Source organism: Calonectris borealis, chromosome 2 (assembly GCF_964195595.1).
Source record: "Calonectris borealis chromosome 2, bCalBor7.hap1.2, whole genome shotgun sequence".
In the NCBI taxonomy this organism is placed as follows: domain Eukaryota; kingdom Metazoa; phylum Chordata; class Aves; order Procellariiformes; family Procellariidae; genus Calonectris; species Calonectris borealis.
In genome coordinates, this window is record NC_134313.1 from 153,728,298 (window position 1) to 153,745,810 (window position 17,513).

A 17,513-nucleotide genomic window follows, 5' to 3' on the forward strand; every position below is an offset into this window, starting at 1 on the left:
CCTGGCAACCCGAGGCAATCGGTATTGCTGGAGCAGCCATGATGAGTTTTTATGCAGCTGAGGCCAGCTCAGGTAGGGCAGGATCCGTGATTCAGAGCAAGCCCATGGGTGTGCAGCCTGGGAGTTCTGCTAGGAAGACTACAGCTCAGCGCAGAGAGGCCCAGGAGCTCCTTACGAAGAAACTGCTGCGTAGTAGGTGTTTCTACTATGGGGGCCAGCTGGAGGTGGGTGTGACTGCTGCAGCCGCTCTGATATTCACTCCGAGGTGCTTTGTGACTCAGTACTGGGGCTGGGAACCAGGGTGGCTGGGAACAGTGTGAAATGGTAAGGGGATGCTGCTGAGCTGTTAGACCACGTGGGGGCTGGAAGTCTGCTCAGTGAGTTTGAGGGATTTGTTTATGGGTTGGATAGAATTGGCTTTGAAGGATTTTGTTGATTTAATACGTATGTTGTTGGCTTTTATTCATGTTTGGAAAACGCCTGTTAGATCAGATTCACTGTGGCAGTGTATTTAGACCACTACAGTATTTAAAAGTCACCAACTACATCTTGAGGACATTGAACAAAGTATGCAGTGCATCCATGGTACGGGATTACAGTAAATTAACTACATTGGTGTTTTCTGAAGTTTTGAAGTGACTAATGTCGAACTGTTCAAACAAGCCATCTGGTAAATTTTCATCTTGTTTTTTCCTTTAAAAAGGGAGATGATTTTACCTCATAGTAGAAATGAACTAATATGTCTGCATTAAGCAACCTACAGAAATACATGAAGAAATTTAATGATTTTATCTCATTAGAGTTTGGGAAGGGTATGGTAAAGTCTTAACCATGAAAATATTAAACAGCTATCTCACTCCATAATCGGTGTCTAAAAAAAATTAAGACTGTTGGTGTGACTGATTGAGGAGTACAGTCTTGTAATTATAATATACTTCTTGCATACATTTAGGGGAACTAAATGTGTCTGGTTTTATAAATGTATATTAAAACCTAAATTCTGGAATTTTCTAATGTACATAACAGGTAAAGTCACATAATTCACTAGAAGCTCAAATTTTTTGTTGTTATTCACGTGCATCACAAGCATGTGATGTTGCGAGTATTGCTTTGACAAGCTTAAGTTATCCCCATCGTAAGTCATTCCACCTGGCTCTGAGCATGCAAGATACTTTTGGTGTAGGACTAATTGTCTTGCTTTTGGAAGGCTGTATTTGAGGACAAGGCTTCTTCCCTTTTTTTTTTTTTTTTTTTACCCCCAGATGTTTAAAGAGAATGACAGATGGTTTTAGCCAAAATAGTATACGAAAAGGTTCAGAGCTCCTGATGGTTCAGGTTGCAATAACTCATGTGTGTGCAAATCAGCCTTTAACCTTTGTACGGTACTAAACAGATTAGTCATGGTGTACCTCTTTGCTTTTGTGATGGACTGTTTTTCTAACCTGCAGGGTTAGAGGTGGGGAGGAAGAAGTTCGAAAGAGTAATTTTGTCAACACTTGTGTAGTCAGAAGGCTCAGAAGATAGAATTTGCATTATAATCTCTCCCATTCTGCACCATGATACCTCATTTAGTCATCTTCTGAGTGTGTGACTCTCAGAAGACTTAAAAAAAAACATTTGTTTTAATGGCTCCATTCACTCCCACCTATCAGTCCACTATCAGTGGACTGTTCTTTATTGTTCTTGTCTGTAAGATACAGCCTTTGCCATTTGCCACAGCACTTTGACTTCATATTTAGATCGTTATATAGTATGTGAAGCTAGTGGTACCTAATGTAGTATCCCTGGGTATTTAGAAACTTCTCAGTAGGCAGAGGAAAAATAAAGGCAGGGAGAGTGTTGTATTTGGCATATCTTGGTTTTTCCCTGAAGTGTGTAAGAAAATGTTTTTTCTTAGTTTGGTGTGATTTATGTGAACATTTAAAACTTAGGAAGAGGAAATCATATAAAAAAGAACGTAAGAGTTCTTACTTGCTTAGAAATTTTTGAGGAATGGGAGGCCTTAAGAGCAGGACATTTGAAATAAATTTGTAAAGAGTTTAATGGATGGCCTTGTTTAATTGTAATTAGAACTGTTCAGGTGTAATGATGACTTGAGCTTAGGCACAAATGTAGATGTAAAAGCTGTTGAAAATTATCTCCCTTCTCATTTCCCAGCTGTTCTTTTGTGTTCAAGTGTTTTCACGGTGAGAAAGAAAACCGGGTTACCTTGAGAAGCAGTTGTTAGGAAGGCCAGAAGCAGGTGATGGTTTGGGAAATGCTGCTTTTGGTATTCTAGATGTTGATACCTTTATTGCAGAGACTGAGGTGCAGGAAAATTAATTTAATCTATATGCATGAACAGAAGTAGTTACCTAGAACCAGTTACAAGTAGTCTCAAAAGGTTTAAGAAAACAGCATTGCTCCAGTGAACTTAAAACCTGATTTTGTGTATCTAACTGTGTTAGGCTGTTGATAAACCCATTTAAACTTTCTGACTGAATGTTGAGGAGAAAATGTTTCTTAATTTCTGTATTGACATGTTAGGACTCCTCCATCAAAAAATAATAAAGGCTACTTGTTTGTTTGTAGTGGAATGAAGTTTGAGAGTAAGACTAGTGAAGGGACATACTGCATTACTGTAACTAGAAAGGCAAAGTGAGCTTTACGCTGCGTGAAGAAGAAATATGCGTATGGTCTTCTGAAATACTTCTGCATCTGAACTATGCTGTGGTCCAGGCTGTGGACAACTTGCCCTCTGCCCTTCCCTCTCCTTTTCCCTTCCGCCTCCTTAGAATGCAAATGGTTGGTTTCTTTGAAAACATACATGGTGAACAGACTTTCTTTTTTCCTTTAGGGACCAGTTACTCTCCACAAGAAAATTCACATAACCACAGTGCTCTTCATAGTTCAAATTCACATTCTTCTAATCCCAGCAATAATCCAAGCAAAACTTCTGATGCAGTGAGTATTTGTGATTGGTATTCATCCCTGTGTCACCCCATTCATACACACTATATTTTCATCATTTTGTCTAAAACAGGCAGCATGTACATTACCTGCTTCATTGAGTTTTCCAGCATCAGAATTTATTTTATGAACACTCTGTAAACCCAAGCTGCAGTTGTTATGTCTTGTAAAAATGTTCTAATTGATAATCATTAGAGCTTTGAGGTACAGGTTTTGAATTGTAAAATACTAGATTATTTAAATGAAGGTAGATACAGAGAGAAATATTTTCCATGAACTTTGTTGGTAAATCTAGAGAAGACAGTATGATTTTACTTACTTAAGATGCATTACATGTTGTGAATTTTAGTCACTTTTATTATCCAGGTTTCAGTAGTTAGTTTAGTGGTTAGGGTGGTGTTTGTTAAAAATTGTATTGAAAACAGAATAGATAAATTTATGAAGTATAGAAAAATTTTGAAAAGATAATTAATGATTTTTGCGGAAGTTTTAAGGTGCAGAAAACTAATGTTGTCAATATTGATATTACTGTATCCCACTAAACATACTATTAGATTTTGTTTCAGGGTTGATGGGAATAAAACAGAGGAAACTATTGCAGAATGCAACAGGAGCCTAGTGGTCACATCTTTAAACTACCAAAATGAAACAGGCATTTAGAGATGGTATAAATGGAAAGCTGTGATGTGGGTGCATATGAGGATGCCATGTAGTTTTAAAAATAGTGGAAGCTTTTAAATTTGTGTATTACAACTCTCAAGTAGTCCTTTGTCCAACACTCTTCGTATTTTAAAGGCTTACGATTCTGCGGATGATTGGTCTGAACACATCAGCTCTTCAGGCAAAAAATACTACTACAACTGCCGAACAGAAGTTTCACAATGGGAAAAACCAAAGGAGTGGCTGGAAAGGTATATGTGTGTGTCTGTTTTCATTGTATAAAGAATAAATATTCTTAGAGCTCATTTAAGAGCAGTTGAGCTTATCTAATAGATTATTGCTGTAAAAGATTGTGGTCCAAGTCTACTGTGTTCCTACCCTTACTGTGACCTCTGGTACCTATTTTATCCCTTGATGATCCAGAGCGGGAGGGGGAAGTATGGTTGGTTTGGGTTTTTGGTTTTTTTGGTGGGGTGGGTTTTTTGTTTTCTTTTGGTTTTTTGGGGGTTTACTTTGCAATGATAGCGAGCTAAACTGGTATACTGGGGGCTTCGAGAAGCACTGATGCAAGGAAGCAACGGCTGCAGTTTGCCTACCCCATCTGTAGCAGCAAGCTCTTAGGATAGTTTAATTCATCTCGTGTAGCTTCACCCATAGAAAGTATTATATTATTAGATGATGTAAGTTCTTACTTAACTTGTGTTTTCTTTTCTTCAGAGAGCAGAGGCAAAAAGAAGCAAGCAAAATGTCAGTTAACAGTTTTCCAAAAGATAGGGATTACAGAAGAGAGGTGATGCAGGCGACAGCTGCCAGTGGGTTTGCCAGTGGAAGTATGTGGGTTTTTTACAGTAATATATTCTTGCCTTGTTTGCATTACTGTTTTCTTTTCCAAACTTAAAAAAAAAATTAAAAATCCTTTTCTTTAGCTGTTTTTCTCACGTTTTTATATAAAAAGGCCAAAGCAGATAGCACAGACAGCTCTCCCAAATGCTGTTTCTTAAAATAACTTTGAGCCGTTACTAGTACAACGCCTGCTTAATGCTTTTCATGGTACTCCTCCTTTTTGCAGCTTTTACTGCCTAATTTAATTATCTTTGTAAGTAGTTATTGAAACAGCTTGCACAGTTTATGGTATAGTTGGACTGTTGTGACCATTGAGACCTTTCAATGTCATATTCTGAGCTTAAAAATAGAGATGCAGAGGTCTCTTCTAAAACTTTGATTTCACATCTGAAAATAAGAAGCTAATTTAATGGATTATGATATCAAGAGTTTTCAGAGGCTTGTGTACATTATTGAAAGCATATTTCTACCATGCCAATACTTCTAGCAAAGCCTTTCCCGGACTATGAATTTCTGTTACTTGGAATTTTTTTTCCTGGTGCCTAGCTTTTTTTTGGGTAATGGTGGTACTGTGAGATTCTTTCTATATGCTGATGTAGTTTGGGTGAATTTGCAGCATAGTTCTCAGGTTGGTTTAAAAGTAGAAGCCAAAGTATTAAACTTCCCCGCTGCCCCATCCCTTCCTTGGGACTTGACAAGTCAGAGATGTATAGAGGACTGTTTTTCTGTGTATGCTGAAACATACTGCATATGCTAAAACATACTGTATGCTACAAAAAGAGCAGAAATGCATATTGCAGTAACTATTTGTTTTGTGACAGGTGAAAATCTAGGGATCAATAAACAGAATTACTCTGTATTTGCTTCGTATGTTCCCTGTGTAAAATATTTTAAAGTCTATGATCATGTGACAAATGCAGATTAGCCGCTTGTTTAATAAATAGTCACCTTGAATTAATTCAACTGGAAGTAAATTCTTTGTAGTAGTACTCAAGTGAGTTGAAGTGGAATTCTTTGAAGGCTAGAATTTGAAACTATTAAATTATACTCTATGTTCAGGATTTTCAAAAAAAGAAAAATGGCATGAATTATCTCTTCACGCTAAATATAAGATCGAAATAATAGATTTTGATGAGATTTTTTTAGGAGACTTCAAAAGTTAACTTGACTGTAACACTCGTTATAAAGCAGCCTTTCATCAAAACACAGTGCTTAACCGGAACTCTAAATCAAGCAAAGGTCAGAGAAAATGCATTTTGTCAGTGAGTAAAATTAAATTTTGCCTTTTTTGATGCTGATCTACTTGAGGCTTTTTTCAGTCATAAGAAGTTCAATCAGTTCTAGTTGTTGATGTGCAGCTGTATTAATCAAAGTCACTGCAATCTTAGACAAGTTTCTAATTTAATCTTTTTTTCTTATTGCAACGTTACTTGGGGAATCCTGAAAAAAGTGGAAGACAAGCATTCCAGTGACGCCAGTAGTATGCTCCCACAGAATATTTTATCTCAGACAAGCAGGCACAATGACAGAGACTACAGACTGCCAAGAGCAGAGACTCACAGTAGTTCTACTCCAGTACAGCATCCCATCAAACCAGTGGTTCATCCAACTGCTACCCCAAGCACTGTTCCTCCTAGTCCATTTTCTCTACAATCTGATCACCAGCCAAAGAAATCCTTTGATGCTAATGGAGCATCTACTTTATCAAAACTGCCTACATCCACATCTTCCATCCCTGCACAGAAAACAGAGAGAAAAGGTATGTCTAATGAAATTCCTTCTAGTATTTAAGATGATGCATTGCATTTGCATTGCTTGTTCAAAGTATATTGGTTCTAGAATTTAAAGATGTTTTTCCTGTTGATTGTGTGTGCTTAGAATCTGATTACTGTTTTGATGTGTTTATTTCCCCTTAAACCAAGTTTGCTATATCTTACACAACTTCAAATTGACAGTGCAATATTTGCTGTTTACTGGCTTATTCTGTAAATTTTAATTTCAAATGATAATTTGAAAGACGTATTTTAGTAGGACGTATTTTAATTTTTGTCCTTCCTCGTGTTGTTTTGGATCTTTGCCATTATTTGCGTTCTTAACATAGATGTAATTACACCATTTGAAAGTCATTTTGGAACATTATATTTTATGAACTGCTGTTACTGTTTGGAATGCCAGTGTCAAACTTTTCAATAAACACAAGTGCAATTCTTATAGAAAGCAACACAGTTTTCTACATGTCTGTAACAGCTACTCTTCTGATCTGTGTCTTGTGATATACTGGATCTTCAGTTCTAAAGCTGCTGAAAGTTTGTATTTCTGTATCATACATACCAGAAACATCTAGAGTCATCAAGTGAAGATCAGGACTTTACTGTGTGGTGTTTGTGACTCTTTAAAAGTCTGTATTTTAATTGGATTTACTTCATTATTAGGGAAGAAGAGCTCAAGAAGATTGTGGGAATGGAGATGTGTGTTACTAGTGATAGTGTGATACTTTGGTATAGTCAAGTTCTTAAGAGAGTAACATTGTATGAGAAAATTCTATTTGGGGGGCTTTGGGAGGGGAAAAAGTAATTTTTGATAAACATGTCTTTTTAATTTAAAATATTGCTTAATTAGTACAACACTGAATTCTTTTTTGAAAGATGGCTTGTTGCCCTGTTGATATTTGCAAGTCTGTCCAGTTACAGAAGAGTAGTGCAGTGCTAAAAAGAAGACCAAAAACACTTGGGTCTGAAATTGGTCTTATACTCTGCGTTTGCTTTCCTGCCTTCCAGTTTTCTTTATTAAAGAATTCCATCTTTTACGCAGAGATAAGTGCACTTGGCCATCCAAAATATCCAAACAATACCATACATTGGCAAACACTGCAGTGTAAGAAAATTGTGCATGTAAAGAAATTTTGTATGTTTTTCTTGAGACTCTGTGCAATTTTTACATTATTTGGTACATGAACGTTGACTATAAACTACAGAGGAACAGAAGATTTTCGGCAAGCCTTTTTCTATACAACACACTAAAGCAAGAAGGTGTACTAGTTTATGCATAGTTCTTGTACTGAATAGCATAATTACCTGCTTCAGTTCAGCCTCTATGTTTTGATTGCAGTTTGATGCACTTTTAAACACGACAGTGCAAAATGTCCATATCAAGTGTTCTCTCCTTTAGCATATCCTTTCTATTTCCATTACTATCTTTAAAATATACTTAAAGAAAACCCTTATTATTACTCAGTTCCGGCACATACTTGATTCCTGTTTGGTGTGTGATCAGACTTCAAAGTGGATATATTTTTTCCCTGCTTTACTGCATATCTTTATTAGTTGCTTCCACTTAAATTGAGCAACTGAATCTTACTGCAATAGAAGGAATTTCCCATTGTGACAACTGCTACAAACGCTGGCGAGAGTTCTGGTATTTCTTACGTACGACATTCATTTGAGGACATACAATTGGGTATGAATAGTGAAAATGATCGCACAGGGTGGTCTTGACACTATAAATCTTAATTTAGAATTTGTGTTACCATGGATGGTTCCATATTAAATATCACTTAATTTCTGTAGTCCTATGTAGGTTTTTTTTAAGTTTATATGCGTTAAATGGATAGGTTCTCTGTAATATTCTTGCCTCGTGTTTCATGGCACTTCACTGGGCGCAAATATAATACTTCCAGTGCTTCGCACAGCGAGGATTACAGAAAGTTAGTAAGTAATTGAAGAATTAGAATAGATGAATGTTAGGTTTGAAATACTTATTCCAGAAAATGTGAGTTTTCACATGTTGCTTGAATACCTCTCTTCTTACAGAAACAGAAAAAATCAGCGCAGCTTATATTATAAGAGATCATTCAAAGAGTATATTCAGTAGTCTTGCCTTTTTCTTTTTTTTGTGAATGTTGGACTTTTTTTTTGTTTTAAGTAAGAAATCTGACTAGTATAATTTAATTTCTGTAGCATTTTACCTATTTAAATTTAAAAGAAGGGAGGAAGCAGTGCTGTACATTGGGGTTTTTGGATAGTTTGCTTCTCTTATTTGTTTTCCCAGAGGTGACTGTGAACCTATAGTACTGTAGGTATGCAGTCTTTAAAAGTGTTTGTAGCTGTTACAGAAAATGAAAAAAAAAAATTGTCCTGAGACACTCAGTTCAAACAATTTTCTAAAAGTATCTTTGTAAAATTGGAAAATAGTGTGAGGAGTTTATTTTTACACTAGTAAAGCAAACAGCCTTTGATCTTTTTCTGTGCCATCCCTCTCTCTTTCTAAAAAGAAGTAAAGCTGTAATTTTTGCTTATAAAATACTTGGTCCTAATGACTGAATAGTATGTGCAGTAGTCCTTGCATAAATGAGTTCTTGCTTCTTGTCAATGTGTTGCTGGCAACCTTAGCCAGCATATATGTACCACTGTTTTAATAGTTCTGTTCTTAGTGTGTATTTTTTAATGCAGTAATAGTTGTGAAAAACAAAACAAAAAACCACAAAAACCAACAACACCACTTTTTTCAGCTCAATCTCTTTTGCTGCAGGGGTATGTTGTAGTCCCACAAGGAGATTGAATAAAATCCCTGGCTGAACTATAGCTCAGCTGTTAGCGGTAGTCCTCTGCCCTCAATGGCTGGCAGTAGTGGAGAGTTCCTGGGGAACTATTTGACCTCTACCCTTTGGTTTGAATGTTCCAGTCAGAATCTGCTGCTTCTGTTTGTGCTCACTGTGAGTGCTTTATGCAGGTAAAGTGTGGGGTTGCTTTTCCTACTTTTTGGCTGCTTTATCTGTAGGGCACATCACATTTTCCTACTTCTAATTTAGTTACTGAATCAAATGTTGTATTGTGCGTATCTTAACGGTGTGTCTGTCTGTAGGATATCTCTTCTCACCCCTTTCCTCCAAGTCCCATCAGGCAGCACTTCTGTTTCTAGTGCAGCAATAATCTGAAATTTTTCTGAGAGAACTCAGCAAGCTGGCCAGTGCAATGCTGGGTGGGTTGTGACTCTGACAGAGTCTGCTGACAGATTAAAGTGGTTGGTCAGTGACAGCTGAGCTTCTTCCTCATCCTTTTCTCACCCCTGTGGTTTTCTTACTTGTAACACTTGCTAGTCTTTAGCAGTCAGTTATTAACATTGCCCCTGAGTTTTGCAGTTTTAGGCATATTACTCAATTCATGCAGTGGTTAGAAAAAATTACACTAGCGAGACTGTTAGAGGTTTCTTCCAAGTACTTTATTCTTGTGTGCTGAGCATTGCTGTTACGTTTATTTTGGCAGCAGAGATAAAATACGAAAATTCAGTTTTATGATTGGAGTAATCCAAATGAGAAAAATATTGATTTTTTTTTCTATTTTAGAGAATTTGAGAACCCAGTTAGTGTTGTTGCCATAGTTTCATTTGGCCAAATGTGTTTACAAAATCCATTGCTTTTAAATATTTATATATTTTGGTGTGGCTTAAGGTCCTTAGTAGATCAGAACTGAACGATGTAAAAAAGCTAAATGTGAGTGTCGCTGCTCAGAGAACTTGGTGGACTATACACTTAAGGTACTTCAGCACAGATGAATGTGTTATGATTCTTAATCATCAGCAGTAAATCAAGCAATTCAGTTATCTATTCTAGGTGGTAGTTGTTTAATAGCAGAGGTGAGGTTTATGGGGCAATAAAACATTGAATTTCTGAAAATTTTGTAATGCAATTTTCCTCCCACAGAGAGCACGCTGTGAGAGCACACGTGCATAACTGTTTCTAGCAGAGCAAAGATACAACTCAAGCTCACAACAGAGTGATTGGGTAATATTGTGGTGTTACCTTTTAAGGACTTCGAATGCATTGGTTTTTTTTTTAATGGCATAAAAAAATTACAGTAGTAAAAGCTATTGGGACATTCAAGGGGTCACATTGATAATTTGGGAATTATCCAGTCAACGGTAAGTGGGTAATTTCCATCTTACTAAAAAAATCTTTGTTGAAATAAATTATCAATCCATATATATGGCAGAATAAGAGCAAGCCATATATATAGCAGTATTTTAAAGCTACTTTTTGTATAGGGAGTACTAGTATGTTAGTTGTCAGAAGGAGGACTGTGAAGGAAGTTATTGCACAAAAAATGCATTTCCTCTTTTTGTTTCTTTTTTCCCCGCTCACTTCTCTGTCACACTAACATGCCTGAATAACTCAGCACACTGTGGGTGAGAAGGGAGTGAGCAAGTACTAAGAACAGGTACTTAAAAGACTCCAGCAGGTAGAACGGGTTGACTGAAGTGCAACAGAGGAGTGGGAGCATTGGTGTCAAGAGCACTTCGTTGAAAACAGAATAGCTGAACAGTCAAAAGACTTAGTTTTTCATCCCCCTGCACTAAGCCTAGTCTGAATAACTTTATTTTAACTGTAACATACTAGGCTGGAAATTGCCTTTCAGAATGAGACTCACTAGTAGATCAGCTGTTTGTTTAGGAGCAAAGGTTTGTCGTGAGGGGCAGAGATTGGTAACAGCAAGATTCAGCAGCATTTTAATATACTGCCTCAAACTCTGAGAAGCTAAGCATTTGCCTTCTTGTGTCTAGGTTGTAATTGAAGAACATTTGCACAACTGCTGAAAATGGTTTGTGGTATTTTTTCTGAAAGGATTACTTGGCCTTGTTGTTAAAAAAATCCACACTGCTTGGAAATATTTGATAATGTTTCCGTTCTGACTTGACATGATGTTTCTGGGGCAAGCAATAGCCTCCAGTTTACTTCAGTTCGGATACCTCTTTGTGAAACCTGCAGCAAAGATGCACCTTTGTCACATACAGGTTCTTGTCATAGAGAGTACTGCCTGATAACTTGGACTTCTCTTCTTTTTGTCCAAAAGAGGTGATTGCAGGTCACGCTCCAGCAGAGTAGGTTATGAATAGAAAGCTCTTTCCTAATCATTGTAGTCTTCAAAAATTATTTTCATTATAAAAAGTTTTTTTCCTGCTCCATTTTAATGTAAAGCTGATTAATAGTTCTTCATATTAAGTTAATCTCCACATTTAGTTGTTTTTGTTTGCCATTTAATTACTTTGTTTTCCTTCCTTTTTTTTTTTTTTTGAATGGCTTTTTCTTGCTCATTTTTTTTTCCATATGATTAAAGCTGATCATCCAGAAACTTGTTCAGTTGTATATTGTAGTTCTATATGTAGGCTGCATCTAATTAGCTTGTTTACATGATTGTCAGAAGGCATACTGTATTTTCATATTGTTGCAACGAAATGAATGGATTTTTTTTTAGAAGTTTTCTTAAAAGCTCCAGAAGTTGAAATTTTAATGTGCTTAGCTTATCATGGAAAAATTGGTGCAAAATCATGTTTTTAAAATCACAAAAGATAATTTAAAAAATAATCTAATTTTTTATTTATTCAGAGGAAGAGCTAAAATGTAAATTCTAATTAACAAATTTTTCAACAGTTCAAAAGATCACAGTGGGCTATGTTCTGCTTTTGGTTTTTTGGTTTTTTGTTTTTTTTTTTTCTTTTTAAATTATTTTAAAAGTTTTTCTTGGGACTTTCATTATTATAGTTGAAATTTTCTGTGAGGTTGAAGGGTCATTTGCATAGCGTGGAAGTGCATTGTATGGAAGTTGGTGCTGACAGTGAAGGGGCTGTCCTGTCCAATAGCAGGCAACTTCAGTCATAGTCTAACTTCTGCAGGCCTTGCAGCGTAGTTCATCTTTTCTTTAAGAGTATTTTTTGTATAAGACACAGACCAAATTTGCATTTTCTGTTTGTAAAATTTCAGTTGTGGGTTCAAAATTAGTCTGATGTATTAATGGTTCAAATTAGGTTTATGAATGACTGCTGTGTAATCAAAAGCCTTGTTTTGCAATAATACTGTAGATAGCTTGTTCATGAACATGAACTTATATTGACACAGGTGTAGAGACCCGTGTGTCAGCATTGTAAAACTAAAGGGCTTAGATTTGTAAAGATATTTAACTTTTCTTAGTATGCTGTGTTCATTTTGACTACGTTTCGTGATGGTTGAGGCTTCAACTGCATTTAAGAATTACAGGACTGTATAATTCTAAGTATTTTTTTTCATCCTAGTAAATGTTTTAGAAACTAGGAAATAGTGTTTAAATCTTGAAAAGTAAACTTAACTGTGTGGCAAAAGATACAATGAAACAGTCTCTCAAAGCAGATCAGAAAAGGGGAATTAGGGAGGAAAAAGAGGGAGTGAGAGGTCTCTGCTTTTATTTGTGGAAAAAGCTTGGGAAATGCACATACCCCAGTGAGTGGTATCTGAGGGTTTTTGTGAAACAAACATTTCATCTTGAGGAGTTTTGACTAGTTGTGTTAACTTGGAAGGCGAAACTTGCAAGTTCTCTGTAGCGTCATAAATGAAACCAGTTTTAAACCTTTGTAATTATATTATACAAAAGTGGATGTGTAAATATTTAGAGGATTTGTTTATTGGCAGTATTTCTTGGATATATTTCTATGAAATCAAGTGTCCAGTCTGGAAGCCATGGAGTAAGATAGGTTGGTTTAAATTAAGGTAATGACAGTTGTCATTATACAGAACTAATCTGTAGTCTGTATTTTTTAGCATGTTTATTTTCATCACAAAGGAGTTTCCCTTTGTAGAGAAGAAAATAACTATTCAGGCTACTTAATAGAAACAAGAAATACTTGTATTTCCACAGATATTTTTTACAATTGTTTGGGGCAGAAACAGGTTTATACCCTTTATTTCACCATGAATATCTTAAATTACTTAATTTGTGAAGTGCACTGATGCTCTGAGCATTCACTGTACTCTGCATCCTCTATGATGTTAAATAACACAGAGTTATAATACGATGTATATGTAGATAGTCATGATCATAGAGATATATTCTTTCATAACATTTGGACTGTTAGTTTTGTAATGTTTACCATCTCAAAAGATCGAAATGTTAGCATTAGACACCATCATTTTTTCACATCATTTTCTCTAGGTGTTTAATCTGGGTGATTATACAAAAAATATCTTTCACAAATATATTTTAACACGTACTTAAAATACCTGCAATAATACAGCTACAGAATAGTGTCCACATAATGTCTAAAAGAATTAGCTGGACTATGTTGTTTTGATGTAATTTAGTATGCATTTTTATAGCAGAGAAGCTCACCCAAACTAAAGTACTTTTACAGACGTCTTGGAATTCAGTGGTTTTGTATTACATATTTTGAGTCCTTTTATTCAAGAAATGTGTAAATACCCAGAACTGGTCTTAAGGTTTGTCTTCCCTGTATTGTTAGCTCGAGTTTGCTTTTGATTCAGTTTATTTTGTGTTCAAAACTACAGCATGGGTGAAAAATACTTCCAGCTGTTTGGTATGGTGGTGTGGTTTTGAAGCTCAGGTATAGCTTATTATGAGTTGCTTCTTTACTTAAAATAACTCAATCTAATTGTGAAGACAAGCCTAACTACATTAGATATATTTTGAAATTAGCGCTGGCAGTTGGTTAGGGTTTTTTTTCCTGTTTTGTTTGTTTTTAAATTAGGGTGTTTGTTTTTGTTTTGGGGTTTGTTGTTTTTTTCCAAGGTTCTCAAAACTGTAGGGTAGGGACTTGTACATATAAGTACTAACATGCCCCACTGTGCTTAATTCCCTTGCTTTTGTCTGCTAGTGTACCTCGTTGTCCTTATTTGGACTATGACAGATGCAAGTTCAATTCAAACTTTACATGTTTTTGTTTAGTAGTATAAGATTCTTGTTGCTTGATGTGTCTTGACATGCAGTTGTCTTAATAAGTTTACTTTGAACACCTTAACATAAGATTTTTTATGTAATACTTCTATAACAGACTTTTACTAATGACTTACTGTTTTAAGGGGGGGCTGATATCTAATCAGCTGTCCTAGTCGCGTGTTACTGAAAACCATATAAAAGTTTTGTAACTGCTTTTTTTCCTCTTCAGTCTTTGTAACGCTTCTTGTCCATTTGTAAGGTGGTCTTATGAAAGCTCCTGGCCAAATGACCAGGTCCCTTTACAGATACATTGAAAGCCAACCCCTTGTCCTGAGAGCTTGTAACTAGATAAGGCTGCCCCTTTTTTAGAAGTTTGCCGGAAACATCAGATTATGTCTGTGTGCCCTGGCTGTTGCATCCTTGCAAGCTGTCAAATTTGCATTCTTCAGCATTTTTTTCTGATTTAGATTTCTCAGCTACTTGACTGGAAGAGTGTTTTTTGGAGTATTTGTGACCTGTAATGAACTATTTCTATTGTAACTGCATGGAAGCAGAAGTCCTCTTTCTTTTCACTGAGATTTCTAATCTAATTTGATTTACGTATTGATACTCACTTCACTCTATTTTTATTTTTTAGGGTTCTTCTCCAAATTAGTCTCAAAAGTTGCAATTAAGGCTGTCAGAAAACAAAAATTTTTAGAAATTTTGTAACATTTTATTCTTAAGTAGTAAAACAAAACAAGACCTTCTCATTTTTCTTCTTTACTAAAAGTCAGCTGCCTCTTACCTTGCCCATCTCTTCAAAGAAAACAAACCAAACACATCTTTAGAGTAAAAGAGTTTCCCAGCCAGTTATTTTAGCTTTCATTTGGATTTTTGCCTGAAATGTGGAATAGCCAAGTTGACATTTTCTGCCTAGTTTGAAGCAGGTTTAAAATCCAGGTCTTCAATATTACAGGCAAGCATCCTGGGTGAGATCTTGGATTCATATCCATCTTTCCACTCTTCATCCAACCTGTTTGGTGGCATTAGTCCTGACTGAATTTAGGGGCAGAGGTCTCCCATGGGTTTAATGGGGATGAGAGAAGAGGAGGCTAAAATTGAAATACAGTGGTCCAGGCTTCTTGAAGGATATTTGAAGTGACTGATGGTACACCTATAGTAAGTGGAAATACTTTCAGTGCAGGAATTTCTCACAGTACTGGAATGGAGGAGAAACTTTCATGTTAACTGGAAGTCAAATTTAAAATTAATTAAATAACTCAACATTAATTAGACCAAATTGCCATACAGTATAATTGACTTTAAGTACTAAGCATTTCTGTGGATAAGAAGTGTTGATATTTGCTAAAATGAGATTAATAAAATAAAGGATATAGGTCTTGATGCTTCGGGAGAAGCTGACAAGTTTGAAATTAATTATGGGCAGGTACATTTTTAGATGTTTTTCCACTCTGCTATGGGGATGTTAACAGCTGTTGTTTTACGTTTCTAGTACAGCTCATTATCCTGTCTGTGAATCCTGAGCAATGTAGCTGGATTATGTATGATAGACTTGGTCTTTATTTTGTAGCTTCTTGCAGTCTGGTCTCTGAATAAATGAAGTATGGCTTCAAATCCCTCAAATTTGACACTTTAGCCTATCTGTAAATTCAATGGACTATAAGGTTTTCATTCATAGGATATTTTCCAAAGAAAGGGTGGAATAATGGGTAAAAACATAGAATATGAGTATATGCACAGTAAAAGAAAAAAATCACTAAGGAATTTTTGGCCCATATTTGTCCTAAAAATTAGGGGGAAAAAATTCCTATTTGTAATACTGGCAGCTTTCAATCCAATACCTTGAAGTGGAAAGATTTTTTTGTGTGTGTGTTCCTCATAAATATTAGGTGCAATAGCCTAAATTACACTAGATATCAAATATCTTCAATTTTTGTTATATTCATATTTATATTTTTCTCTTGTAACGATAGTTAAGCATTTGATCTTCTGAATTTAATACGAATATTGTACTAGTGAGAAGTTGTCAGGATATATTGGGGAAAATGAAAATTACTGTCTGTCTTCTGTTCAGAGTCTGCATCTGTGGACAAGCCTGTATCCCATTCTTGCACAACTCCTTCTACATCTTCTGCTTCTGGACTGAATCCAGCTTCTGCGCCTGCTTCATCTGCTCCTACAGTTCCTGTCTCACCTGTTCCACAATCACCAATTCCTCCGTTACTTCAGGACCCAAATCTCCTCCGACAGCTGCTGCCTGCTCTGCAAGCCACCTTGCAGCTTAATAATTCTAGCGTAGATATATCCAAAATCAATGAAGGTAAGGATTCTTTAAAGTTGATGTAATCTCTTATTTACACACATTAGTATATTATTGGATACTAAGCTGTAGTAAATGCAAGCCTTACTTTAAATGAAAAGTGAATAAATGAATCTCTAGATAAAGTGAGGATTGTTTTTGTTTGGGGTTTTTTTCTGTTAAACCTTTTTAAATTAGCCAAGTAAAGTTTAAGGTTGTTAAGCTGATAAATGCTGATGTATGTAAGCAGTCTAATTGAGACTGGTGACTTAATTGCTGTATCAGCATTCATCTGTTGCACAAAATTTAGTTAGAGCTTTTTGTTCTTTTGTTTTGTGCAGTGTTTGTTTTCTGTAGTTTGTGCTGCTATTCTAATATGTGTTTGCAAATACTGAAGCTTCTAGGGATTCTTAAATCTTGTTACCTATCAACTTTTTTTCTTTAACAGAACATGTTAGCCTCTCTGAATAAAGATAGCATATCAGTAATTTTGCTAGCAAGTTAAATTTTGTGCATGTAATCCGTGTATCCCTTAGATTTTTGTCACATTGGCCTAGTTTATTAGAAGAAAGTTTAGAACTAGCTATAGTGCCTTTCGCTGCAGGAACAGGTAGAGTTGATGCATTTTGAATGTAATTTTATCTAATATTGTGTCTGCGTGTGGCAGGTTACTGATGAAGAAAGTGGTGTGGGATTTTTTGTTTGCTGCTTTGAACTTCTTGTGCACTGATCACCGATTTAAATAGGAAGCAAAACATCTACATGTAGTGCCCAGAGTTAATGAACTTTTAAAAAGTGCAAACCATGAAAGTCAAAATAGTAAAATTTTACTTAAAGTTTTACTATTATGTACGTTATGATTATTTATAAGGAAGAACTGTCAATTGATTTCCTTTTAATCAGCAAATATTATGGCTTCATTCAGTACTAATAGGTGAGTTGGTTATTGTTTTTTCCTGTGCAGGGAGAAACTTTTAAAACTGTAGTGCACTAGGCTGGACTAAAAAAGTAGGAGTATCATGCTGGTTTGTGTTAAAAAATGAAAGGTCCAATCAAGACTCTAA

General features: G+C 35.7%; 1 protein-coding gene across 5 annotated transcripts in view; it reads left to right on the forward strand.

Annotated features, from left to right (window-relative positions):
• WAC (WW domain containing adaptor with coiled-coil) overlaps positions 1 to 17,513 on the forward strand; it is a 64,538-nt gene that overhangs the window by 23,545 nt on the left and 23,480 nt on the right. For 4 of the 5 annotated variants that reach the window (XM_075143986.1, XM_075143984.1, XM_075143985.1 and 1 more), the window contains 5 exons: positions 2,837 to 2,943; positions 3,745 to 3,860; positions 4,327 to 4,439; positions 5,903 to 6,211; positions 16,225 to 16,470. In XM_075143986.1, coding sequence (XP_075000087.1) covers positions 2,837 to 2,943; positions 3,745 to 3,860; positions 4,327 to 4,439; positions 5,903 to 6,211; positions 16,225 to 16,470 — 891 coding nt within the window. The remainder of the gene's footprint in view (positions 1 to 2,836; positions 2,944 to 3,744; positions 3,861 to 4,326; positions 4,440 to 5,902; positions 6,212 to 16,224; positions 16,471 to 17,513) is intronic. The other variant, XM_075143988.1, reaches the window with a different exon arrangement.